Source organism: Eriocheir sinensis, chromosome 23 (assembly GCF_024679095.1).
Source record: "Eriocheir sinensis breed Jianghai 21 chromosome 23, ASM2467909v1, whole genome shotgun sequence".
NCBI lineage: Eukaryota > Metazoa > Arthropoda > Malacostraca > Decapoda > Varunidae > Eriocheir > Eriocheir sinensis.
In genome coordinates, this window is record NC_066531.1 from 13,003,995 (window position 1) to 13,030,854 (window position 26,860).

The window sequence follows — 26,860 nt, forward strand, 5'->3', positions numbered from 1 at the left end:
ATATCAAGTCAGTCTACAGGGATCTCACTTCCACTGACCTTCTAAGTAGGTGTCTGCGAGGCTACACGCAGAACCCCAATGAGTCCCTGCACTCAAAGGTGTGGCGGAAATGCCCAAAGACAAAGTTTGCAGGCTACTACAGGGTAAAGTTTATCACTCAGCTTGCTACCCTGGAACATAATATTGGGTACGAGAAGAGCAGCCTCCTAACCAAACTCTTCGGGACAAACCCAGACATCGAAAAGGGTTTGAAACGCCAAACAAAGGAGCTGCAAAGGCACCAAAGACCCAGGGCCATGAAGAGACTGAAGACAACACCAAGTGCAGACTATCAGCCTGGTCAGTTCTAGTCCCAAAACCTGGCTACAATGAGGAAGGTGGCGTCTTCTGATACCCTTGGTTTCGACCAAGTAATACCTCCGACAAGGAGGGGGGACCAGGTGCCAAAATATGGGACACAACAACTGTAAATGCAATGCTAATTTGCACTAAGATGTTGTGGTTACACAGGGTTAGAGTTACATTGACATTCATTACCAATACATTGTCATCGGAGAGCAGAATCGATGGGCGATCGATAAATTTAGTTTTCCTTCGTTTTCTCAAAACAGGGTCACACGCGCATTTATTTGATATTTCTAAGTTATTTATGGACCTAGCACAAACATAAAGATAGCGTTGGAAAGAGAAAAAAATTAGCTATAAATGCTAGTGATCAGAATCTGGATAAACATCATCAACATTTTTATATAAATTTTCTAAGTTTAAACTTTGAAGAAACAAAAAAAAAATGGAAAAGTAATCTCTAGGAATACACTTATTTTGTATGCCCGTTCCAGTGGTGTTTTTATTTTTGAGCTATCTAAACTCTAAATATGCTTTTTTTCAATTTCAAAATTTTGAAATTTTTGAAAAATAATTCATAAATTTTTTTTTTCAACAAATCTTCACCAAAACTGTACATGATGTTCCTACTCAAGGTACACATCACCTGTGAGAAAATGGTGATCCTCTGATAATATCTTAGAACATGGCAGACGCTCCCCTTAAATTAACTTGAGAAACAAACAAAGATTAACATGATTCTGAGGGGAAGTAGGCACCCGTTTATTATATATATACACATGTCTGTGCATCATCAAGACCCAAAGACCGAGACCAAGCATTCCTAAACGTATACTATAGTCGCAGCACACGAGTCTGAGGTCTTCGTTATCGTGTTCTGGCAACTTGCCATTACACATGCACACACGCATACAGCTACATAATCAGCGACCTTATTTTTTTTTACAACAGAGGAGTGGCCGAAAGATAGAGAAGAGCTGTGTGGGTGGAGCCCCCCACACGTGCGATGCATACTCCATACGAGGGCGGACAAGGCCCTTGTATATGGATAGCAGCGGTGCGGGGCAGAAGAACTGGAGGAGACGATACAGAACGCCCAACCTCGAGGAAGCTGATTTAGTGAGAGAAGAGATGAGAAGTTTCCAGTTAAGATTTTGAGTTGAGGATAGACCGAGGATATTTAGTTCTGAAGAATTATAAGGTGACAGCTGAGTGTAGTTGAAGAATAGGGGATAGGTGTTTGGCAGATTGTGTCGAGTTGAAAGGTGGATAAATTGGGTTTTTGAGGCATTGAAGGACACAAAAACCCAAAGTTTCCTTTTATCCCAATCGGAGATGATAGCAAGGTCTGAGGTTAAGGATTCTGCAGCCTCAGTCTTATAAACTAAAACAGACTTTTACGACAATTTCAATAATATGATTAATACTGACAAATGTGCCCTATGCGTAGACTATCATATAACATCGTAGACGCCATGACGCCAGGTTGCCAGAGCACGATAATTCACACCTCAGTCTCGGGTGCCGCGACGAAAGCCAAGGCTGTTACACAGAGACAGCCTTGGCACAGCACCACTATAACTCCTCCTCTTCATCTCTCTCCTTTCCCTTCCCTCCTCTTCCTCCTCACTCAGGCTTAGTGATGCGGAAGACGAAGACGAGACCCTCCTTGTCACATAAATAGTTTGGGACGATGCGCCGCTTCACCTGAAGGAATTATGACCATCATTTCAAATACGTGACCTTCTCCCCCTGGCCAGCTCCTGATCATCTCCTTATTAGTTAGGGAGCCCAGTGAAGTTTAATTGAAAAGTTGCGCCCAAAAGGTTTGACTGGTTTACCCGACTGTACATACAATAAGAATGTCTAAAAGGGATTTCTTAAGTTTCGCATTCCTGGGGTTTGGAAAAGGGACCCTTAAAAGGGGGCCCTTAAATTCCTTATAATTCAAACTTCTACGCCCACTCACAAAACTATGCATACATAACAGAAACACATAGTAAAGCACAATAATGCAACTTAAGAAAAAAAAATCAATGGCATTGCCATTTAAGAATGGTAATAATCATGGTAATTAATTCCTTATAATTCAAAAGTTGCGCCCAAAGTATTTTTTTGTTTCATAAGATTAGTATCCTTAGGTAGTATCTTAAAATGCAACTTAAGAACAAATCTGACCTGGCATTACCACTTAAGAAAGGTCAGAGGGCAAATATGAACCCTTATGTCACCAAAAATTCAAAATATTTGTCCATCATTCATATTTGGTTTATAAGTTGTTTCTGTTGAGTAGTCATTGAGAATGCAACTTAAGAACAAAAAATCAATGGCATTACCATATAAGAATGGTAATAAATATGGCAATTAACTCCTTATAATTCAAATTTTGCGCCCAAATTATTTCTTTATTTCATAAGATTAGTATGCCTAGGTACTATCTTAAAATGCAACTTAAGAACAAATCTGACCTGGCATTACCATTTAAGAAAGGTCAGAAGTAAAATATGAATCATTAGGCCACCAAAAAAAATGTCCATCATTCATATTTGGTATATAAGCTGTTTCTACTGAATAGTCATTCAGAATGCAACTTAAGAACAAAAATTCAAAGGCACTATCATTTGAGAAGGGTATCAATAGTAGTAATTCATTCCATATATATAATTAATATTTTGCACCCCAAAAAAATCTTTATTCCATAAATTTTGTATGCTAACATATTAAAAAAGAAAAAAAATCCATTGTATTTCCATATAAGGAGTTATGAGCAACTTCATAAAAAAAATATAATGCTATCCAAGATAATTCAGAGAAGTTTTAATTATCATCAGCCTCAGACTCAGAATCACTCTCTTCTGATTCATCCCCCTCATCCATATCAGGATTGTCTGCCGTATCATGATCTTCCTCATCTGCTTCAGTTTCATCACCGTTTACCTCAGGAACAGTTAACTTGGGATCGAGAACTTCAGGTAGCTGGTTACCTTGGAACCATATGATTCTGTATCTTGATTCTTATATTTCCCATCCATCTTTCACTAATGGTGCCTTCTCTAATGTTGCAGTATGTGATGAAGCCCACATACGTGCCACAAACGATACACGGTTTATGTGTTGGAGCAGCTCTCTTGAACAGGGAGGAACAGCGCTCGCGTCGATGGACAACAACTTGTCGAAGGGTCTGTCCTTTTCATTTGTCTTTCCATAGGTCCTCTGGATGATTTCAAACCTACGTTCATTGATGAATTGGCTCTTTTTGGCGCCATAAATTCTACTAACGAATCTTTCTACGACTTTGACTGTGTTGGTTTTGGGCCGATTTGTTGCCAGCTCAGAAAGGGCAGCTTGGATCTCGTCATCAGACCTCATGACTCCAAGTGGTGTTTTTTTGCCTTTCCTGACAAACGCAGATGTGTAGTCGCACCCTGTGAGTGCGTGGAAGGCAGGAAGGGCCCCACAAACTCCAGGGCCAATTGCATCAGCAATTTTCGTGATGTTCAGGTACCTGCGGTTGTCCTTCCCAGTGGTGCCCACTTCCATCCAGAGAATTGATTTAAACTTCGATACCTGATAAAGCAGGATTACCAAAATGTCGGTATCACTAGCTCGAACCACAACATCTCCAGGTTGACAGTCAACATTATAAGCATGGAAGCAAACGCGTGTGTCTGCCTCAGGATGGTTGCATGAAAGTTCATCAATAAACTCACGCCAAACGACACCGTTCAATACAGTAAAACGGGCACATACTCCATCAACTCCGAGGTACACCTCTCTGTCACCGATAATGGTTAGATACTCATCGTTGCACCAATCTTCCAACAGGAAACGTGGGAGTGCTTGCTTAAATGACATAGATTTTAGTGCCTGTTCGAGCTTACGTGGTCTAATTTGTTCTGGACCTACAATGACAAATTGCTGAAGATCGGCTCCGCGTCTTTCTCTCTCACAGTCCTTTATTGATGGAGACTCATAAGTGTCGAACACAATATCAATGCGGGGTGATTTGTGTGTGAGAGCTGTTTGCAGGATTACTTTAGAGAGACCACCGAATGTTGGGGGAATTTTTGGTGGTAAACAGTGAAGAAGGAAATTACCATCAATCACGTGTGCCTTGACCAGACTTGGTTCTCCGTGCTCCGTCACTGTTGACTCCAAACAGTCCCTTAGAACACTTTTGTTTGTGTGAGCCATTGTGCCGTCTCCCTTGCATAAGGACAGTGGAACAGGAGTCAGTGGGAAGGTGAATAAAAATTCCATATCCACTTCATTGGTAGCCGCCAGGAAGGCAATTCTGCCAAACAACTCACTTGTACACCGCAGCATTGCTTCTTTGGAATTTAGATCTGCCCGTCTGTTTCCGACACACTGCTTCATGAAGGTCAACAGTTTGTTTCGTTGTATGCTTTTTTCAAATCTTGATGGATCTGCAGTACACTCTGCAATGAATTTGGAATGCATTTCCGCCCCGACAGTGAATATTGATATTAATGAATGTGCAACTTCATCAGGAACGCCTTTCCCAGTGCTGATATATACAAGGGGTGCATCAACCTCAAGATCGAATGGATTCACTGAATCTTCTATCTGTTTGAGAAGTTTCTTCAGGTCTTTATTGTCCCGCTTAATTCGTGATGGTCGTAGGTCTGCTTGTGTGTCATCACTTACTTCTTTCATTCCAGCCATTTTCATTGCTTCCTTTGTGATGAAAGCCCTGCATCCCTTCGTCACTGACCACCTTACACGGCCACTGTAGTTGTTGGTGGAATGGACATAACCAGTAGTTCTTGATGCTGCGTCACAGTTGACAGTCTGCTCTAGTGTCAAATCTACAGGCAAGCGTGAGAAGGGATTGTCTGTTCTCACTGAAAAAGCTCCTGAATCCATTAGCTGCCTTATTCCAGGATGAGTTGTCTCTCAATTCAGCAGATCAAGGCAATACTTGCTCATGTACCGGGCGTAATTAGGACGATTTAGCCCAAAGAAGACATCCGTGCATTCTGACAAAACCTCTATAAACATAGATACGTCATTTTCTCTGGTAGCTCTGTCCAGTTGATGATATAGATTAACCATTTTCACATAGGTCATCCAGTACTGAGGTGTTTTTCCTTGAGTCCCGGCCAACGTTTCCTCTGTGTATGTGCAGTACGCCTTGTACAAATTATGAAAAACATTTGAATTCAAAATAACATCTAACTCTTCAGAATCTACAATGTCAAAATTCACCAATTCACTCAGGACCTCATCTTTTTCAGGATACTTATCAAGAAATTTACGGTAATGAAGTGCTTCCATTGCTAAGGCCAGCAGTGAATGAACTCGCTTGCATCGTTTGAATGTGGTACATTTAAGAAATCCCTTTGTGGATCCAGGTGCCAGGCAATCACTCTCTGACAGGAGGTCGGGGCCTCCGGACTCTTCGATGAACTTCCCAATGCAGTGGAATAGGCATATCATAATGTGGAATATGCCATACATGACAAACAAATTATCAAAGGTGGGACTTTCTGTGTTTTGGATTTTGACTGCTCGCTTTGCAACGTCAAGGTCATAGGTAACTAGTGCATAGTTTTGCTTGCATTCTTCAGCACACCTCTGACTAATTTTCATTGTTTCTATGACAACTTCGTTTTCTGTTGGTGGTTGGTCTAGGTTTGGCAGGTCATAGCAGCAAACCCTTGAGTGAACGATTAACAGAAAAGCACCGCAACAACAGCGGACAACCTTTTCATTTGCTCGTACTTTCTTTCCTCCTCTAATTATTTTACACACTAACATTTTCCCCAATGATAGTTATCGCTTTCATACATGTTACTACGATTGTATAGATGGTAGTGTTCATTTTAAAAATCTTTCCCCACACATAGGACAGTGTAACACTGTTGAATAGTCATTCAGAATGCAGCTTAAGTACAAAAAATCAATGGCATAACCATTTAAGAAGGATAGTAATTATGGTAATCCAATCCTTAAAATTCAAATTTTGCATCCAAAATCTTTCATTATTTCATAATTATTCATATTTGACCTCTGACCTTTCTTAAATGATAATGCCAGGTCAGATTTGTTCTTAAGTTGCATTTTCAGATAGTACCTAGGCATACTAATCTTATGAAATAAAGAAATAATTTGGGCGCAAAATTTGAATTATAAGGAATTAATTGCCATATTTATTACCATTCTTATATGGTAATGCCATTGTTTTTTTGTTCTTAAGTTGCATTCTCAATGACTACTCAACAGAAACAACTTATAAACCAAATATGAATGATGGACAAATATTTTGAATTTTTGGTGACTTAAGGGTTCATATTTGCCCTCTGACCTTTCTTAAGTGGTAATGCCAGGTCAGATTTGTTCTTAAGTTGCATTTTAAGATACTACCTAAGGATACTAATCTTATGAAACAAAAAAATACTTTGGGCGCAACTTTTGAATTATAAGGAATTAATTACCATGATTATTACCATTCTTAAATGGCAATGCCATTGATTTTTTTTTCTTAAGTTGCATTATTGTGCTTTACTATGTGTTTCTGTTATGTATGCATAGTTTTGTGAGTGGGCGTAGAAGTTTGAATTATAAGGAATTTATGGGCCCCCTTTTAAGGGTCCCTTTTCCAAACCCCAGGAATGCGAAACTTAAGAAATCCCTCTTAGACATTTCTATTGTATGTACAGTCGGGTAAACCAGTCAAACCTTTTGGGCGCAACTTTTGAATTAAACTTCAATGGGCTCCTGAACTATATACCAGAGTGTCGTGACAGGCGCCCATACAGTGAACAGCCCCGCCAGACAGAAACCTCGATTAGAGTAAATGTTTTCTTGTACCAATGTTGCCAGATAGTTGTACTCAACCTCTTATATTTACCAACTTTCAACCCCAAAACTGTCTCCTGGGGCTCAATAACTAGATTCATTTATATATATCGTTAAAATAGGGAATTCCTGATGTTTCTTGGCAATAGTTAGGTGTCAAAAAACGGTAAATACGATGCTCTGAGTACGATAATCTGGCAACGGTGCTCCCTACCTTCTTCCACTTCCCGTCCGCCTCCAGCTGGTCCATGTAAGGCTCCAGCTTGTCCTTGTAGGAAGGCACGGTCTGTAGGAACTCATGGCGCATCACGATGATCACGAAACCTCCTGGAGTGCCGGAGAGGAGGAAATCAGTTACTCATTGGGGCATAAGCTAGGGGGCGCGTCGTCTAGCCCACCCTAGGGAGACCGCCTCAACGTTTACTCCAGGCAAATCTGAAGTCTCTATGTAGGCTCTTTCCCATCCTAAACGGCGCCTAAGTTCGCCCGTTTGAAAAGCCTCTCGTAAAAGTTGCTGGAATTACCATGAACTGTTTTGCGATCCTATAGTAGGAGTAGGTAGGAAGACACCTACCGAACGGGCGTGACCTAATCCCGGTGAGGATATATGGGAAGCGAGGAGGGTGCTGAAGCCCTCCAAAGACCATGTCCTCACTAACCGTTTCCCTTTTGTCTCATCAACACCAGAGAGCAGTTCAGCATGCTCTCTAAAGACAGTTCCTCTCTCTTTCTACACCACACTACATTCACACAACACACACACCTTTTCCCAAAATTCAAAATTCAAAATGGCGAAAAATAACAATGCCTCGGAGTCCCCGCCTGGGGGGGGACCATAAATTCCCCTTCTGGCTGCCGACTTGAGAGGTGTCCTGATAACTCCTCGAACCTCCTCCTTATCAATTTCTGCAACATTCGTGGTCTTCGTTCTAATTTTCATTCTGTGGAACACCATCTCTCCTCCTCTAAACCTTATTTTCTCTTCCTCACCGAAACACAGGTTACTTAGGCTACTGACAGCAACTTCTACTCTGTTCCCTCCTACTATCTCTATCCTAAATTTGAATCCTAAGCTGGATGTTGCGCCTACGTGCGCAACGACATCACTTGCTCTCGTGCCCACGACCTTGACTCTTCTGAATTTTCCACCATCTGGCTAAGACTTTATTGTCATTCTATTACTAAATACATCTGTGCTGTTTATCTCTCACCTAACTCTAGTAACTATGTAAAATGCTTTGACTATTTGAATTCTAAAGTGGAGCACATTTTGACTCACTCTCCCTTCGCTGAAATCTCCATCATGGGTGATTTGAATGTTCACTACCAGCTTTGGCTCTCATCCTCTTTCACAGACCAGCCTGGTGAACAATCCTACAACTTTGCTCTCCTCAACGACCTAGAGCAGTTGGTTCAGCACCCTACACGTATTCCCGACCGTTTTGGAGACAGGCCCAACATTCTAAACCTCTTCCTTACCTCTAATCCTTTTGCTTACTCTGTCAAACTGTTCTCTCCGTTGGGTTCCTCCGACCATAACCTTATTTCTGTTTCCTGTCCTATCGCTCCTGTACATCCTCTGGACCCACCGAAGAGGCGATGCTTCTGGCATTTTGCTTCAGCTCGGTGGGACGACCTTGTTATAGTAATTGTAGTATATCAATGGAAAAAAAACACGACAGATAGATCACGCCACCTTGTAGGAATGTCAGCTGTCAGTGTTTACCATCTCAGTTTGTATACAAAGCATTTCATCAAGCTTAGAGGTCACCTTGACATACGTGACCAATTGTAACTTCATTATTTTCCACTCTGTAACTCTTCACTCCTTCGAGAGAGCTCGCACGACACACACCTAGCGTCTCGTCTCTCTCACCCACGCTACGCTGTATCTTAGGTTAAGAATATATTCCTTCTAAGAGAGCAAGAGTTTCCCTTCACGCCCGCAAGTCCCCGCAACCAAGCGTTACACCGTTACAACCTGAGGATGTACTTTTCCGATTTCCCGTGGAATGATTACTGCCTCCAGGAGAGAGACCCCTCTGTGTGTGCCCAGCGCATCTCAGAGGTGATTGTCTCTGGAATGGAGGCATACATTCCACGTTCTTTTTTTACTCCTCATACTAAAAATCCTTGGTTTAATCGTGCTTGTTCTCGTGCTATTAAAGATAGAGAGGCAGCTCACAAAAAGTTCCAGAGCCTTCGAACTCCCGCTAACTATAGCTTTTAAATTTCAGCCAGGAATCTGGCCAAATATATTCTCTGACTTACCAAAACTGCTTTAATCAATAGAAAATGTCAACACCTTGCTTCTTCTAATTCTTCTCGTTATTAAGATTCTTCCAAATGATGTTTTCTATGCCCTCTCTGGCCTCAACTCTCAGAAGGCTTATGGACCTGATGGAGTCTCTTATTGTCCTTAAAAACTATGCTTCCGTGCTGACACCCTGCCTGGTCAAACTCTTTCGTCTCTGCCTATCAATATCTACCTATCCTTCCTGTTGGAAGTATGCCTTTGTACAGCCTGTGCCTAAGAAGGGTGACTGTTCCAATCCCTCAAACTACCGCCCTATAGCTTTACTTTCATGTATATCTAAAGGTTTTGAATCAATCCTTAACCGGAAGATTCAAAAGCACCTTTCCACTTCCAACCTTCTATCTGATCGCCAGTATGGGTTCCGCAATGGGCGTTCTACTGGCGATCTTCTTGCTCTCTTAACTGACTCTTGGTCATCCTCTTTTAGCCATTTCGGTGAAACTTTCTCAGTTGCGCTAGACATATCGAAAGCCTTCGATAGAGTCTGGCACAAGTCTTTGCTTTCTAAACTGCCCTCTTTCAGATTCTATCCCTCTCTCTGTTCCTTTATCTCCAGTTTCCTTTCCGGCCGTTGTATCTCTGCGGTGGCAGACGGTCACTGTTCTTCCCCTAAACCTATCAACAGTTGTGTTCCACAGGGCTCTGTCCTATCAGCCACTCTCTTCTTGTTATTCATCAATGATCTTCTTTCAATAACAAACTGTCCTGTCCACTCATACGCCGACGACTCCACTCTGCATTATTCAACTTCTTTCAATAGAAGCCCATCCCAACAGGAAGTACACGACTCCAGACTGGAGGCTGCAGAACGCTTAACCTCACACCTTGCAATCATTTCCGATTGGGGTAGAAGAAACCTTGTGTCCTTCAATGCCTCAAAAACTCAATTTCCCCACCTATCAACTCGACACAATCTTCCAAACACCTATCCGCTATTCTTCAACAACACTCAGCTGTCACCTTCTTCAACACTAAATATCCTCGGTCTATTCTTAACTCAAAATCTCAACTGGAAACTTCATATTTCCACTCTCGCTAAATCAGCTTCCTCGAGGTTGGGCGTTCTGTATCGTCTCATCCAGTTCTTCTCCCCCGCACAGTTGCTGTCCATATACAGGGGTCTTGTCCGCCCTCGTATGGAGTATGCATCTCACGTGTGGGGGGGAGGGTGCTCCACTCACACCTTTTCTGGACAGCGTGAAGTCTAAGGCTCTTCGTCTCATCAGCTCTACTCTTCCAACTGATAGTTTTCTACCTCTTAAATTCCGTCGCGATGTTGCCTCTTTTTTTATCTTCTATCGCTATTTTCACGCTGACTACTCTTCTGAACTTGCTAACTGCATGCCTCCTTCCTCCCGCGGCCCTGCTGCACACGACTTTCTACTCATATTCATCCCTATACTGTCCAAACCCTTGTGCAAGATTTAACCAGCATCTTCACTCTTTCATCCTCACGCTGGTAAACTCTGGAACAATCTTCCTTCATCTGTATTTCCTCCTACTTACGACTTGAACTCTTTCAAGAGGAGGGTATCAGGACACCTCCTCCCGAAATTGACCTCTCTTTCGGCCACCTCTTTTGATTTTCTTTTTCAGGAGCAGCGAGTAGGCTTTTTTTATTGTTTTTTTTTGTGCCATTGAGCTGTCTCCTTTTTTGTAAAACACTTTCACACTCACACGCACGCACGCACGCACGCACGCACGCAGGCACGCAGGCTCACTTACTCACTCACCGTTCTTTGCGACGCGCACAACGTCGTCGAGGCCACTGTGTGAGATGTGACCTTCGCCCATACCGCCCGAGGTGACCACCAGGTCGTATGTGTCTGAGAGAGAGAGAGAGAGAGAGAGAGAGAGAGAATGTAAAAGAAAAATACGTATCTTAATCTTTACATATGAAACAACAACAATAACAATAATTCCACTCACACAACTCTCCTGTACAGAGTGGAGTCTAAGGCTCTTCGTCTCATCAGTTTTCCTCCTCTTACTGACAACCTTCTACCTCTTAATTAAATTCCGCCGCTATGTTGCCTCTTTTTCTATCTTTTATCGATATCTTCATGATGACTGCTCTTCTGAACTTGCTAACTGCATGCCTCCGTCCCTCCCGCGGTCCCGCTGCACACGACTTTCTACTCATGCTCATCCCTATACTACCCAAAACCCTTATGCAAGAGGTAAACTCTGGAACAACCTTCCTTCGTCTGTATTTCCCCCTGTCTATGACTTGACATATTTCAAGAAGAGTGTATCAAGACACCTCTCCTCTCGAAATTGACCTATATTTTGGCTACTCTTTACTTTTATCTTTTATGGGAGCGGTGAGTAGCAGCCTTTTTTTTGTACTCTTCTTGTTGCCCTTGAACCGTGTCCTTTGATGTAAAAAAAAAAAAAAACTACTAATACCTTTGGGCACGGTGGAGTGTCCGCTGCCGATAAACTCCAGGAAGTCGTTGGTATAGATGCCAGTCTCCCGCTGCTTCATCATGCCCTCCGACGGGTCCACGGCGTCCATGTGCCTGTGGGAGTGGCTGTAGTAGTTGTAGTAGTAGCAGAAGTTATAGCAGTAGTAGTAGTTGTTGGGAATCAGTAAATTTACCCTACCCAACAGTTAGGTCACTCGCAAAGTGAATAACACACCCGTCAGACAATCCCAAACAAACAAGTGCTTACCAGCTTTTAGGCGGTGAAGGTATCCAACAAGCAACTCCAGACAGCCGAACAAATAATAATCCTACCGGATCCGTGTAGTAAAATCTATCTGTCTCAAATAACTGCTGGGGGCACTTAGCTGAGAAGCGGGTTTCAAAAGATATTGTTGTCTCTGAAGTCTCGTTGCCGGGTGTAGTATCCCTCAGTCAGTTAATAGAAGGTACACTGCGTCCGAGTTAATGGGTGGGCTGCAGTGCCTTGGTCTTTACTTTGTTAAGGCCGGTGGTGGAGTAAATACTAATACATCTGTGCTGTTTATCTCTCACCTAGCTCTTCTAACTATGTAAAATTCTTTGACTATTTGAATTCTAAAGTGGAGCACATCTTGACTTGTAGCAGTCACCGCTCAAATTCCGTGTTCCTTCCCCTCAGTGACAAGAAAATGGGGTGCTGCAAAGAGAGACTAAGATTCTCAGTGTTTTCATGTAATGTCCATCGTCACTGTGTCTGCCAGTCTGTCTTGTCGCGTCTTCATCGTTAACTTTCCTTGTATTCGTTTACCTTTGACTGTCCGTCCACGTTCTCTTGTCGTCCACCGTTACATTGTTCCACATACACCAACACTTAAATGTTAACCTACACAAACAACATTCACAAACGCATACACAAACAAACACCTATCATATGTGTTGTCCTTGTCGTGATGAGCTCTGTAAGTTTTGTCCAATAAAGTAACCCTGGCGGATATGACTTTCTCTATCCGTGAACCGATTAGCACTTAGAACACTCGCTACCACCAACAATTGGTGACCCTGGAGTGTTGCTATGGTTCAAGGTGGCGTATAGCCGGTGCCGTTTTAAGGTCACTCTCTCCTAGAGTGGAGGACCTGGGCAGGGTAACTTGTCCATTCGTCCGCCCTCTCCTGGGGCAAAAATCCTCACCTCCATTCGGGGTTCGTGGGGCTGAGCACTCAGGTCGGGAGAAACATTACGCCATAGGCGTAGTTGCCACCTTCAGGGTTTTCCCCCGCCCTCCCCTAGGCGCCTTCTGCGCCTTCCCCAGGCACCCTCTGTGCCTTCCCCAGGCACCCTCTGTGCGCCTCTTCCAGGCACCCTCTGCGCGCCTCTTCCAGGCACCCTCTGCGCGCCTCTTCCAGGCACCCTCTGTGCGCCTCTTTCAGGCACCCTCTGCGCGCCTCTTCCAGGCATCTTCAGCGCCCTTCAGGCATCTTTTGTGCCCCATGGTGCTTCTCCCGGAGCTCACCCACCCACCCCCACCCCTCCTCCTCCCTGCTTTTCTGCTGGTCCGGCGACTGAGACACGCACACCGTGTGACACTACACTGACTCAGTGAACACTCAAACACAGTGCCACACACGCAGTGTACACGCCACACACAGACTCAAGTGTACACGCCACACACAGACTCAAGTGTACACGCCACACACAGACTCAAGTGTACACGCCACACACAGACTCAAGTGTACACGCCACACAGACTCAGTGTATACGCCGCCACACGCCACACAGACTCAGAGAGACACGCAAACACAGTGTGACACCCCACTGGGACTACTAGCTGCCCCTGGATTAACCACCGCCTCCTGGATCTACCACCGCCCTCTTGGATTATAATACACTTGTGGATTTATGTGTACAGTGCAGTGTGTCCAGCAACAGTTCAGTGCAGCAAGTCCCCAGCAACAGTTAGTGTCACAGTGTTCCCACTAAGTGTACAGTGTTGTGTTACAGTGCCTTTTTGAACACTGGTTCACTCCCCGAGCCACAGAGGCCCCTGGCACGTGCCAGCGCCTACAGTACACGCAGTTCGTTTTACTCTCACGGACTGCCGCGGCTCCTGGCACATGCTAGCGCCCCTAACTTTTCAACTCGCTGTGGCCCCCGGCTCGCTGGCATCTAGCGCCTTCCCACGCAGTCGTTCGACGCACTCACGACTGCCGCGGCTCCTGGCATATGCTTGCGCCCCTCAATTCTCAACCGGCTGTGGTCCCTGGCACGCTGGCATCTAGCGCCTTATCACGACTCCCTCACGGACTGCCGAGGCCCCTGACACGCTGGCAGCTGGCGCCTTTAATACACGCAGTCGTTCTACTCTCACCGACTGCCGAGGCCCCTGACACGCTGTCAGCTAGCGCCTTCACACGCAGTTCCCTCGACGCACTCTATGACTGCCGTGGCCCCCGGCGCGTTTACGCCAGTGCCTATTGCTCATCTCCACGCCGCTCGACTTCACCATACCTGACGACGACATGCAACTCTTCCTCTACTACGGCGGTGTCCTTCAGAGCACCACTCTTCTGCTCAGGACCCGTCTACGTGGTTCGCGATTCGGGAGTACTGATTCAAGCCTTCCAGGATCTATTAAACATCCAACCACTCAACTCACCGCAGCCCACCTTACGCAGCCCACCTCATGCAGCCCACCTCATGCAGCCCACCTCACCCTGCTCAACTCCTCGCTGCTCAACCCCTCGCTGCTCAACTCATCGCTGCTCAACACTTCAGCTCGACTCACCGTAGCTGTCTCCTACGCGCTACTCCAGCTCGACTCACCGTAGCTGTCTCCTACGCGCTACTCACTCCAGCTCGACTCACCGTAGCTGTTGTCACCGCATTACTCACTCCAGCTCGACTCACCGTAGCTGTTGTCACCGCATTACTCACTCCAGCTCGACTCACCGTAGCTGTTGTCACTGCATTACTCACTCCAGCTCGACTCACCGTAGCTGTTGTCACTGCACTACTCGCCCCAGCTCGACTCACCGTAGCTGAACTACTCAACGCAACTCTATTCAGCGCAACTTACCGCGCACCTCAACGCAACTACTCAGCGCAACGTACCGCGCATCTCGACACAACTCTACACAACGCTACTCATCGCAACGCATCACCGTCTGCCACAGCGCCCCAGCACCAGGGAAGATTTCGTTCCTCCTTCCTCGTCACTGGGGGGGAGTAATCTGTAGCAGTCACCGCTCAAATTCCGTGTTCCTTCCCCTCAGTGACAAGAAAATGGGGTGCTGCAAAGAGAGACTAAGATTCTCAGTGTTTTCATGTAATGTCCATCGTCACTGTGTCTGCCAGTCTGTCTTGTCGCGTCTTCATCGTTAACTTTCCTTGTATTCGTTTACCTTTGACTGTCCGTCCACGTTCTCTTGTCGTCCACCGTTACACATTGTTCCACACATACACCAACACTTAAATGTTAACCTACACAAACAACATTCACACAAACGCATACACAAACAAACACCTATCATATGTGTTGTCCTTGTCGTGATGAGCTCTGTAAGTTTTGTCCAATAAAGTAACCCTGGCGGATATGACTTTCTCTATCCGTGAACCGATTAGCACTTAGAACACTCGCTACCACCAACAGACTCACTCTCCCTTCGCTGAAATCTCCATCATGGGAGATTTCAATGTTCACCACCAGCTTTGGCTCTCATCCTCTTTCACAGACCAGCCTGGTGAACAAGCCTACAACTTTGCTCTCCTCAACGACCTAGAGCAGTTGGTTCAGCACCCTACACGTATTCCCGACCGCTTTGGAGACAGGCCCAACATTCTAGACCTCTTCCTTACCTCTAATCCTTTTGCTTACTCTGTCAAACTGTTCTCTCCGTTGGGTTCCTCCGACCATAACCTTATTTATGTTTCCTGTCCTATCGCTCCTCTACATCCTCTGGACCCACCGAAGAGGCGATGCCTCTGGCATTTTGCTTCAGCTCAATGGGACGACCTTGTTAAAGTAATTGTAGTATATCAATGGAAAAAAAAAACACGACAGATAGATCACGCCACCTTGAATGTCAACTGTCAGTGTTTACCATCTCAGTTTGTATACAAAGCATTTCATCAAGCTTAGAGGTCACCTTGACATACGTGACCAATTGTAACTTCATTATTTTCCACTCTGTAACTCGTCACTCCTTCGAGAGAGCTCGCACGACACACACCTAGCGTCTCGTCTCTCTCACCCACGCTACGCTGTATCTTAGGTTAAGAATATATTTCTTCTAAGACAGCAAGAGTTTCCCTTCACGCCCGCAAGTCCCCGCAACCAAGCGTTACACCGTTACAACCTGAGGATGTACTTTTCCAATTTTCCGTTGAATGATTACTGCCTCCAGGAGAGAGACCCCTCTGTGTGTGCCCAGCGCATCTCTGAGGTGATTGTCTCTGGAATGGAGGCATACATTCCACGTTCTTTTTTTACTCCTCATAATAAAAATCCTTGGTTTAATCGTGCTTGTTCTCGTGCTATTAAAGATAGAGAGGCAGCTCACAAAAAGTTCCAGAGCCTTCGAACTCCCGCTAACTATGGCTTTTAAATTTCAGCCCGGAATCGGGCCAAATATCTTCTCTGACTTACCAAAACTGCTTTAATCAAGAGAAAATGTCAACACCTTGCTTCTTCTAATTCTTCTCGTGACTTCTGGCATCTAGCCAAAAATGTCTCCTCCAATTTCACTTCTTACTCTTTCCTTCCTTTCATTAACCCTGACGGCAGCCCTGCCGTCTCATCTGTCTTTAAGGCTCAAATTTTCTGTAAGAACTCCACCCTGGACGATTCTGGGCATATTCCTCCTACTCACCCCCCCTCTGACTCCTTTATGCCCGTTAAGATTCTTCCAAATGATGTTTTCTATGCCCTCTCTGGCCTCAACTCTCAGAAGGCTTATGGACCTGATGGAGTCTCTTATTGTCCTTAAAAACTATGCTTCCGTGCTGACACCCTGCCTGGTCAAACTCTTTCGTCTCTGCCTATCAATATCTACCTATCCTTCCTGTTGGAAGTATGCCTTTGTTCAGCCTGTGCGTAAGAAGGGTGACCGTTCCAATCCCTCAAACTACCGCCCTATAGCTTTACTTTCATGTATATCTAAAGGTTTTGAATCAATCCTTAACCGGAAGATTCAAAAGCACCTTTCCACTTCCAACCTTCTATCTGATCGCCAGTATGGGTTCCGCAATAGGCGTTCTACTGGCGATCTTCTTGCTCTCTTAACTGACTCTTGGTCATCCTCTCTTAGCCATTTCGGTGAAACTTTCTCAGTTGCGCTAGACATATCGAAAGCCTTCGATAGAGTCTGGCACAAGTCTTTGCTTTCTAAACTGCCCTCTTTCAGATTCTATCCCTCTCTCTGTTCCTTTATCTCCAGTTTCCTTTCCGGCCGTTGTATCTCTGCGGTGGTAGACGGTCACTGTTCTTCCCCTAAACCTATCAACAGTTGTGTTCCACAGGGCTTTGTCCTATCAGCCACTCTCTTCCTGTTATTCATCAATGATCTTCTTTCAATAACAAACTGTCCTGTCCACTCATACGCCGACGACTCCACTCTGCATTATGCAACTTCTTTCAATAGAAGCCCATCCCAACAGGAAGTACACGACTCCAGACTGGAGGCTGCAGAACGCTTAACCTCACACCTTGCAATCATTTCCGATTGGGGTAGAAGAAACCTTGTGTCCTTCAATGCCTCAAAAACTCAATTTCCCCACCTATCAACTCGACACAATCTTCCAAACACCTATCCGCTATTCTTCAAGAACACTCAGCTGTCACCTTCTTCAACACTAAATATCCTCGGTCTATTCTTAACTCAAAATCTCAACTGGAAACTTCATATTTCCACTCTCGCTAAATCAGCTTCCTCGAGGTTGGGCGTTCTGTATCGTCTCATCCAGTTCTTCTCCCCCGCACAGTTGCTGTCCATATACAGGGGCCTTGTCCGCCCTCGTATGGAGTATGCATCTCACGTGTGGGGGGGAGGGTGCTCCACTCACACCTTTTCTGGACAGCGTGAAGTCTAAGGCTCTTCGTCTCATCAGCTCTCCTCTTCCAACTGATAGTTTTTTACCTCTTAAATTCCGTCGCGATGTTGCCTCTCTTTTTATCTTCTATCGCTATTTTCACGCTGACTGCTCTTCTGAACTTGCTAACTGAATGCCTCCTTCCCTCCCGCGGCCCTGCTGCACACGACTTTCTACTCATGTTCATCCCTATACTGTCCAAACCCCTTGTGCAAGATTTAACCAGCATCTTCACTCTTTCATCCCTCACGCTGGTAAACTCTGGAACAATCTTCCTTCATCTGTATTTCCTCCTACTTACGACTTGTACTCTTTCAAGAGGAGGGTATCAGGGCACCTCTCCTCCCGAAATTGACCTCTCTTTCGGCCACCTCTTTTGATTTTCTTTTTCTCAGGAGCAGCGAGTAGCGGGCTTTTTTTTTATATTATTTTTTTTGTGCCATTGAGCTGTCTCCTTTTTTGTAAAAACACTTTCACACTCACACTCACTCACGCACGCACGCACGCACGCACGCACGCACGCAGGCTCACTTACTCACTCACCGTTCTTTGCGACGCGCACAACGTCGTCGAGGCCACTGTGTGAGATGTGACCTTCTCCCATACCGCCCGAGGTGACCACCAGGTCGTATGTTTCTGAGAGAGAGAGAGAGAGAGAGAGAGAGAGAGAGAGAGAGAGAGAGAGAGAGAGAGAGAGAGATGTAAAAGAAAAATACGTATATTAATTTTTACATATGAAACAACAACAATAACAATAATTCCACTCACACAACTCTCCTGGACAGAGTGGAGTCTAAGGTTCTTCGTCTCATCAGTTCTCCTCCTCTTACTGACAACCTTCTACCTCTTAATTAAATTCCGCCGCTATGTTGCCTCTTTTTCTATCTTTTATCGATATCTTCATGATGACTGCTCTTCTGAACTTGCTAACTGCATGCCTCCCTCCCTCCCGCGGTCCCGCTGCACACGACTTTCTACTCATGCTCATCCCTATACTATCCAAACCCCTTATGCAAGAGGTAAACTCTGGAACAACCTTCCTTCGTCTGTATTTCCCCCTGTCTATGACTTGACATATTTCAAGAAGTGTATCAAGACACCTCTCCTCTCGAAATTGACCTCTATTTTGGCTACTCTTTACTTTTATCTTTTATTGGAGAGGCGAGTAGCAGGCTTTTGTTTGTACTCTTCTTGTTGCCCTTGAACCGTGTCCTTTGATGTAAAAAAAAAAAAAAAAAAAAAATCTACTAATACCTTTGGGCACGGTGGAGTGTCCGCTGCCGATAAACTCCAGGAAGTCGTTGGTATAGATGCCAGTCTCCCGCTGCTTCATCATGCCCTCCGACGGGTCCACAGCGTCTATGTGCCTGTGGGAGCGGCTGTAGTAGTAGTAGTAGTAGTAGTAGTAGTAGAAGTTATAGCAGTAGTAGTAGTTGTTGGGAATCAGTAAATTTACCCTACCTAACAGTTAGGTCACTCGCAAAGTGAATAACACACCCGTCAGACAATCCCAAACAAACAAGTGCTTACCAGCTTTTAAGTGGTGAAGGTATCCAACAAGCAACTCCAGACAGCCGAACAAATAATAATCCTACCGGATCCGTGTAGTAAAATCTATCTGTCTCAAATAACTGCTGGGGGCACTTAGCTGAGAAGCGGGTTTCAAAATATATTGTTGTCTCTGAAGTCTCGTTGCCGGGTGTAGTATCCCTCAGTCAGGTAATAGAAGGCACACTGCGTCCGAGTTAATGGGTGGGCTGCAGTGCCTTGGTCTTTACTTTGTGAAGGCCGGTGGTGGAGTGAGAGAAAACCAACCACGTGGGTCTGAAGCGATATTTTTAATTTCTCTCGCCAGATGGCATGGCTTTCCTCTCTGTTTCCATAGATTAAATTATCCTTGCTCTTTAATTTTAATTCAGCAAGAACAATTAGTTATTATTTCATGAAAGGAAACACTTCACTATTGTTATTCCTTTCATGGTAAATGTGGTTAGTCTTCAGGCAGTGAATAAGTTGATTCTGTCTCGGTTTGGGAGCCGATGACCGAAGTATTCAAGTACCCTCCAAGGCTTAGTTGAGCTCAGACGATACTCATAGTTGGCTTGAACTCTCGGCCCGAGACTAGTTCCATAAGGGAAGTAGTTAATTTGTCTAGTCCCCCGGTTAACTGGCCTAATTCCTAACATAGTATAGACTATCCATTTTAACTTGAGCCCTTGGGCGCGACACAAGGATTCCCCACGAGACCGCGCTGGTGCCACATCACTCCATTACTCTCCTCAGAGAGGGTGGCTCTCTCTCTCTCTCTCTCTCTCTCTCTCTCTCTCTCTCTCTCTCTCTCTCTCTCTCTCTCTCTCTCTCTCTCTCTCTCTCTGCATGGCTGCGCAGGGCGCAAGAGTGAGATCTACTTTATTTGTCCATTGTGGCGTAACGTTGAATGGTGCGGCCTGGCGCCTGTTGCCAAGGTCCGTCAGGCGGCAAAGTTGCATGAGCCACGTTGCCAAGTGATATGGAAGGTTTACTGAGTCGTTGTCTTTCCCTCTAATCCCAGGTCGAGTGCCCCAGTCTGCGGGATCTGCGAGAGCAGTACCTCTCCCGGTGTCGTGATGTACATGGGAATTTTTCCCTTTCCCTAATGCTGGGTGAAAAGGCGCTCACCCCTGGACATGACGTCATGGGTATCTGCAGGAGATGGGCATCCTCCATCTCTTGTAGGGTCTCTTTATAGAAAGTTCTTTGTATTTCACTAATGCATTTTTAATAAACATTTTATTATATATTAAACTAGTGCTATATCTGAATGGACCATTTCAAAACTATCTTCCTAATAACTTTTATCACCCTTAGATTATTTTAATTATTTGCCTTCCATTTTATTACTCCGGTCCCATATGACCAAGATGTTGCGGCGCAATGAAAGAAACTCTATATCAATCAATCAATCAATCCCTCTAATCCCAAGCCATTCATAACACCACGCAGTCGTATTATGAATGTATGTAAATTCCATAAATAGATAACGTACAGACTAACAGTGAGACAAAACGTCATGCGCTGGTCATCGCTAGATCTGTAAACAATGGGGGTTTCCCCGGGCCAAGTCACAGGGCTCAATTTTAAGTTAGAGTTGATGGACTATAGTAATGCGGGTCAAGGATGGACGGGGGGGGACCCTGTCCATCCTTGACCCGCTCTATTGTTATATATTTCCATTATTTCTATTTCCCTTCCTTCTGTTTCCTCCATTCCTTCTTTCCTCTTCTTTATTCTTCTGTAATTCTCTCCTTTCTCCGTCTGTTTCTTTTCTCTTCTTCCTCTCTTCTCCTTTATCACACTTCTTATATTACTGTTATTATAGTTATTATTATTATTATTATTATTATTATTATTATTATTATTATTATTATTATTATTATTATTATCATCGTCATTATTATCTCACTCTTATATAGAAGAAGAAAAAAACTACTAAAAGAAGAACAAGAAAAAAACGACCTCTATCTGTGGAAAATGATTATAATTGGTTTCATGCACTTAATTAATATTCCTTCCTTTACTATTTTCTATTATCATATTACGAGTCTTATCATTTCCTCCACTGCATGAATATTGCACACATGTTTCTTGTATTAACTGAAAATCACACAGTATGCGCTAACCACTCTTGCAGGAAGGCTGTTACAGTGGCGGACGACTCAATTCGAGGAAGGAAGGAAGGAGGGAGGGAGGGAGGGGGCGGGAGAGCAATTAATTATCTTCTTTATTCTTTGTTCCATAACTCATAATAGAAGGGTGTCGATCCAGTGCAGATGTAGCTAACAGATGTGGAGTAAAGGACCTGCATGGAAACAGTGCTCAGAAGGGAAAGACTCCGATGGTTTGGACATGTAAAGAGAGCAGGGGAGGACACAGTGCTGGGAGTTGTGGAGAGAATGGTAAGATAGGGTGTCCGGTGCCGATGTAGCTTACAGATGTGGAGTAGAGGACCTGGAAACAGTTTCTTTTTTCCTTTTTTACATGTGACCTAAAGCGCCGGTAGGCTTTTTTATATTAGGGGCCTGATGGTGGGCCCGAGCCCGTTATGGCGCAATTATTATTGGCTCATGCTGTCCCCCGGAGATCATTCTTGATTTCACTTGCATAGCTTCTTCTAAAGCCCGGGTTGGTGGGTAGTCTTCAGGACAGCATGTGGGTAGTCTTAGGCCCTTCGGCGGTGACTGAAAAATCCCAGGTGGTTAGCGGCGGATTCGAACCCTCATCATCATCAACGCTCCGAATGCGGGGCCGGCACGCAAACCACTCCGCCACCACCTCAGAAACATGGTTACATGGAAATGCAGGCAACATAAAGCCTATTGGCTCATTACTAGGTTGCCCGCTTTGGTGATTTAATCTGGTCGACAGCCACTTGGGGCCTGGGGAGCAGATGAAAGCGCCTCGACATTGAGGAGCAGATGAAAGTTTCTCGATATTGAGGAGTAGATGAAAGCACCTCGATATTGAGGAGCAGATGAACACCTCCATATTCAGTTTACTCCCGACGCAGGAAGTGACGGTCGAATCTATATTTGAAGGAGTTGATAGTATTCGCATTTACTACGTCTGAAGGAAGATTGTTCCAGTGACGGATGACTCGGTTTGAAAAGAAACTCCTTCCGATGGGAAAGACTCCGATGGTTTGGATATGTGAAGGGAACAGGGGAGGATACAATGCTGGGAGTTGTGGAGAGATTGGCAAGACAGGGTGTCTAGTGCAGCTAGATATGGCTAACAGATGTGGAGTAGAGAACCTGGAAACAGTGCTCAGAAAGGAGACCCCTATAGTTTGGACATGTGAAAAGCAGGGGAGGATACAGTGCTAGGAGTTTTGGAGAGATTGAAAGTAAAAGGAAGGAGACCAGTTGGTAGACCTAGGAAAACGTGGATAAGGTGTATACAGGAAGACTTGGCAGTGATGGGATTGGATGAGCAGTGGCCGAACTGGTAGAGTACTGGACCCACATTCGCCGCGTGATGGACGACGCGGGTTCGAATCCTCACGCTACCACTCGGATATTTCAGTCACCGCCGAGTGGCTTAAAACTACCCACATGCTGTCCTGAAGACCACCCATCAACCCGGACTCTAGAGGAAGCCGTCCAAGCGAATCAAGAACGAGTTCCGGGGGGCAGCATGAGCCAATGCAAGATGGCGCCACTATAAACACTCGCCTGCGCCAGAACGGGTTGAGCCGACCATCAGGCCCCACCTGGAAGAAGCCTTGGGCCGACCATCAGGCCCCACCGGGAAGATGCCTACCGGCGCAATAGGCAACAACGTAAAAAAAAAAAAAAAAAAAAAATGGCAGAAGACAGAGCAGAAAAGAGGAGACCCATAAAGCGTCCAACCGCTCAGGAAGAGTGAAAACGGACGTTAAACGAAATTATGATGATGATGATGATATCTCATAATAGAAGAAGAAAATAACAGAACTAAGAACATTAAGTGACCTTGGATACGTTCAGTTCACTCCCGACGCAGTAAAGTTACTGCCAGTGGAAATGGAGTTGATCGTTTCCGCACTGACTACTTCTGCGGGGAGGCTGTTCCAGTGGCGGACGACTCTGTTCGAGGAAGGAAGTATGGAGGAGGGAGGGATGGGTGCGAGTTTTTTTTATTCTTTTCGTTAATCTTTGTTCTCTCGTTCCATCTCATCCTTCCACATGCTCACTGCCACATATACTTCACTACTCTGTTACTTAACTTAAATTGCTGATCATTTCACTTGAATTTCAGATTAAATAAGTTAACTTCCTCTGCATTGCGCCACGTAGGGCTACAGCAGACGCTTTTAAAATTAGGAACGGCAGACGCTTTTAAAATTAGGAACAGCAGACGCTTTTAAAATTAGGAACAGCAGACGCATTATAAATTAGGAACGGCAGACGCATTTAAAATTAGGATGAGTAATCACTTAAGGGGAGCGTCTGGGGGGGTATTTTTTGATGAATATTTTTAATTCCTCGAAATTCACTTTATGGGCTCATCATACCATGGATACAATGGGGTGTCACGTGGCGAGGTTAGTTTTTTAAAATTTAAATCCTCGCGCGGTCTGGCGGCCCTTTAAATATCTGGTAGTGTTGCCATACAGAGCGCTTTACGCGCCAAAATATGCATACATGAATCAGTGCTTTTATGTCCGTAATTTTTGCAATAGAGGATATTTTTTTTTCATGAATTGCGACACTTGGCATCTCTTCGAGTGTGGGTGGTGGTGGTGTCGGACAGGCAGGCAGAGCGTCGCTGCGTCAGTGCCCACACAAACCTTGAAAGGAAAGGCACGCCACTTCTCCCCCACGTGGAATACACTGAACTCTTTATTTTCTATATTCCTCGCGAGTTGCTATAGTTCTTTGATCACCATGGGGAGGAAAGGAAGACACCACAAGGCTAGGAGTCAGAACCTGTTGCTGGGGAGGCAAAAATTAGCGCAAGTGATTAGTGATCCTCCCTCCCTTGCCACCACCACCACCACCACCACTCCTCACCACTCGAGGTCACCACCACCACCTGTTGCCTCCACGTCTCCAAGAGCACCCAGCACACCTTCACCATCAAAACCAAGTACCTCACAGCAGACAACATCCACATCACATGAGACACCATCCACATCACATCAGACACCATCCACACCAAACCCAAGCAGCAGGATGGACCTCACTAGCCCCAGGCTAAGGGGAACTGATAAGGAGTGTGATAAGAAATCCATTATCACAGAAAGTCAACTCCAGCTTCTTGTGGCAGGTCTACAATGCCCAAAAAAGGTCTGTAAAGGGAAAGCAAAGGTAGTGACACACAGCAACAGATGTGACTCAACTTTTGAAGCTCACTGCACCTCCTGCAATGACGTCCTCAGTAGAGCGCCACCCAAAGCCTTGAGTGGTGGAGATAAATACCTGGAAATGAACCTACAAGAAGTCTACCACAGTTTGGTGTCTGGAATTGGAAGAGTAGGCCTTGAGAAGAGGTCCACATTTATGGGAATGCCACCCATTTCTGCTCACTTTTACAACAATCACTGCAATATATTGTTCAGGGAGATGGAGAGTCACTATAAGGACCTAATGAAGACCTGTCATGAGTCAATAGAAGAATACTATGTAAGTAGGGGCCTTGATGAAAGAGACACCCAAGGTAATCTTCATATCGAAGTCTCCTTCGATGGTACATGGATGACTCGTGGCCACCGCTCACATATTGGCATCGGCTTTGTTATCGAAGTCTATACAGGACTTATTGTAGATTTTGAGGTTATCTGTAACTACTGTCCAATATGCAAATCTGGGAAGGTAAAGAAAGGACCCCATAGGTGCCATATGAACTTCCCCGGAAAAGCAGGGAGTATGGAGGCAGAAGAGGCCAAGATCATATGGAGCCGCTCACTTCAACATGGCTTCGTATATACAGTGTTTGTGGGAGACGGCGACTCCACTGCCTACAATGCTGTGGCTCAATTGAACAATAAGCAAGGCCCTTACACATATGTACAGGTGGTAAAGGAAGAATGCATAAATCATATTAGTAAGAGGATGGGTACAAGACTGCGACAGATCAAGAAAGATACACGCGTCGATGTTGTCACGAAGAAGGGCAAGACGATCAGAAGAAGTGTGCTTGGAGGTCAGGGCAAGCTAACTGACCACATTATTGATAGCCAGCAGTCATACTATGGGAAAGCTATCAGGGACAACATCGGCACTGACGTCCTCACTCTTCGCAAAGCAATCTGGGCATCCTTTTTCCACCTCTCCTCCACCGACGCGGCACCAGCAAACAACTTCTGCCCGAAAGGGGAGAATTCCTGGTGCTTTTACCAAAGAGCAATTGGCCAAGAAGGAAACTCCAGTCCCACATGCCTCTAAGAACTTGTACCTCGCCAAACTGCCCTACGAGAGCCTGGAGCATATCAAGTCAGTCTACAGGGATCTCACTTCCACTGACCTTCTAAGTAGGTGTCTGCGAGGCTACACGCAGAACCCCAATGAGTCCCTGCACTCAAAGGTGTGGCGGAAATGCCCAAAGACAAAGTTTGCAGGCTACTACAGGGTAAAGTTTATCACTCAGCTTGCTACCCTGGAACATAATATTGGGTACGAGAAGAGCAGCCTCCTAACCAAACTCTTCGGGACAAACCCAGACATCGAAAAGGGTTTGAAACGCCAAACAAAGGAGCTGCAAAGGCACCAAAGACCCAGGGCCATGAAGAGACTGAAGACAACACCAAGTGCAGACTATCAGCCTGGTCAGTTCTAGTCCCAAAACCTGGCTACAATGAGGAAGGTGGCGTCTTCTGATACCCTTGGTTTCGACCAAGTAATACCTCCGACAAGGAGGGGGGACCAGGTGCCAAAATATGGGACACAACAACTGTAAATGCAATGCTAATTTGCACTAAGATGTTGTGGTTACACAGGGTTAGAGTTACATTGACATTCATTACCACTACATTGTCATCGGAGAGCAGAATCGATGGGCGATCGATAAATTTAGTTTTCCTTCGTTTTCTCAAAACAGGGTCACGCGCATTTATTTGATATTTCTAAGTTATTTATGGACCTAGCACAAACATAAAGATAGCGTTGGAAAGAGAAAAAAATTAGCTATAAATGCTAGTGATCAGAATCTGGATAAACATCATCAACATTTTTATATAAATTTTCTAAGTTTAAACTTTGAAGAAACAAAAAAAAAATGGAAAAGTAATCTCTAGGAATACACTTATTTTGTATGCCCGTTCCAGTGGTGTTTTTATTTTGAGCTATCTAAACTCTAAATATGCTTTTTTTCAATTTCAAAATTTTGAAATTTTTGAAAAATAATTCATAAATTTTTTTTTTCAAC

General features: G+C 44.8%; 1 protein-coding gene across 1 annotated transcript in view; it reads right to left on the reverse strand.

Annotated features, from left to right (window-relative positions):
* Nucleotides 1-1,177: 1,177 nt before the first annotated feature.
* Nucleotides 1,178-26,860, reverse strand: part of LOC127002488 (demethylmenaquinone methyltransferase-like) — a 266,522-nt gene continuing 240,839 nt past the window's right edge. The window contains exons 5-7 of the mRNA XM_050868492.1: nucleotides 11,218-11,310; nucleotides 7,382-7,494; nucleotides 1,178-2,052 (exon numbers count right to left, since the gene is read on the reverse strand). Coding sequence (XP_050724449.1) covers nucleotides 1,972-2,052; nucleotides 7,382-7,494; nucleotides 11,218-11,310 — 287 coding nt within the window. The 3' untranslated portion in view covers nucleotides 1,178-1,971. The remainder of the gene's footprint in view (nucleotides 2,053-7,381; nucleotides 7,495-11,217; nucleotides 11,311-26,860) is intronic.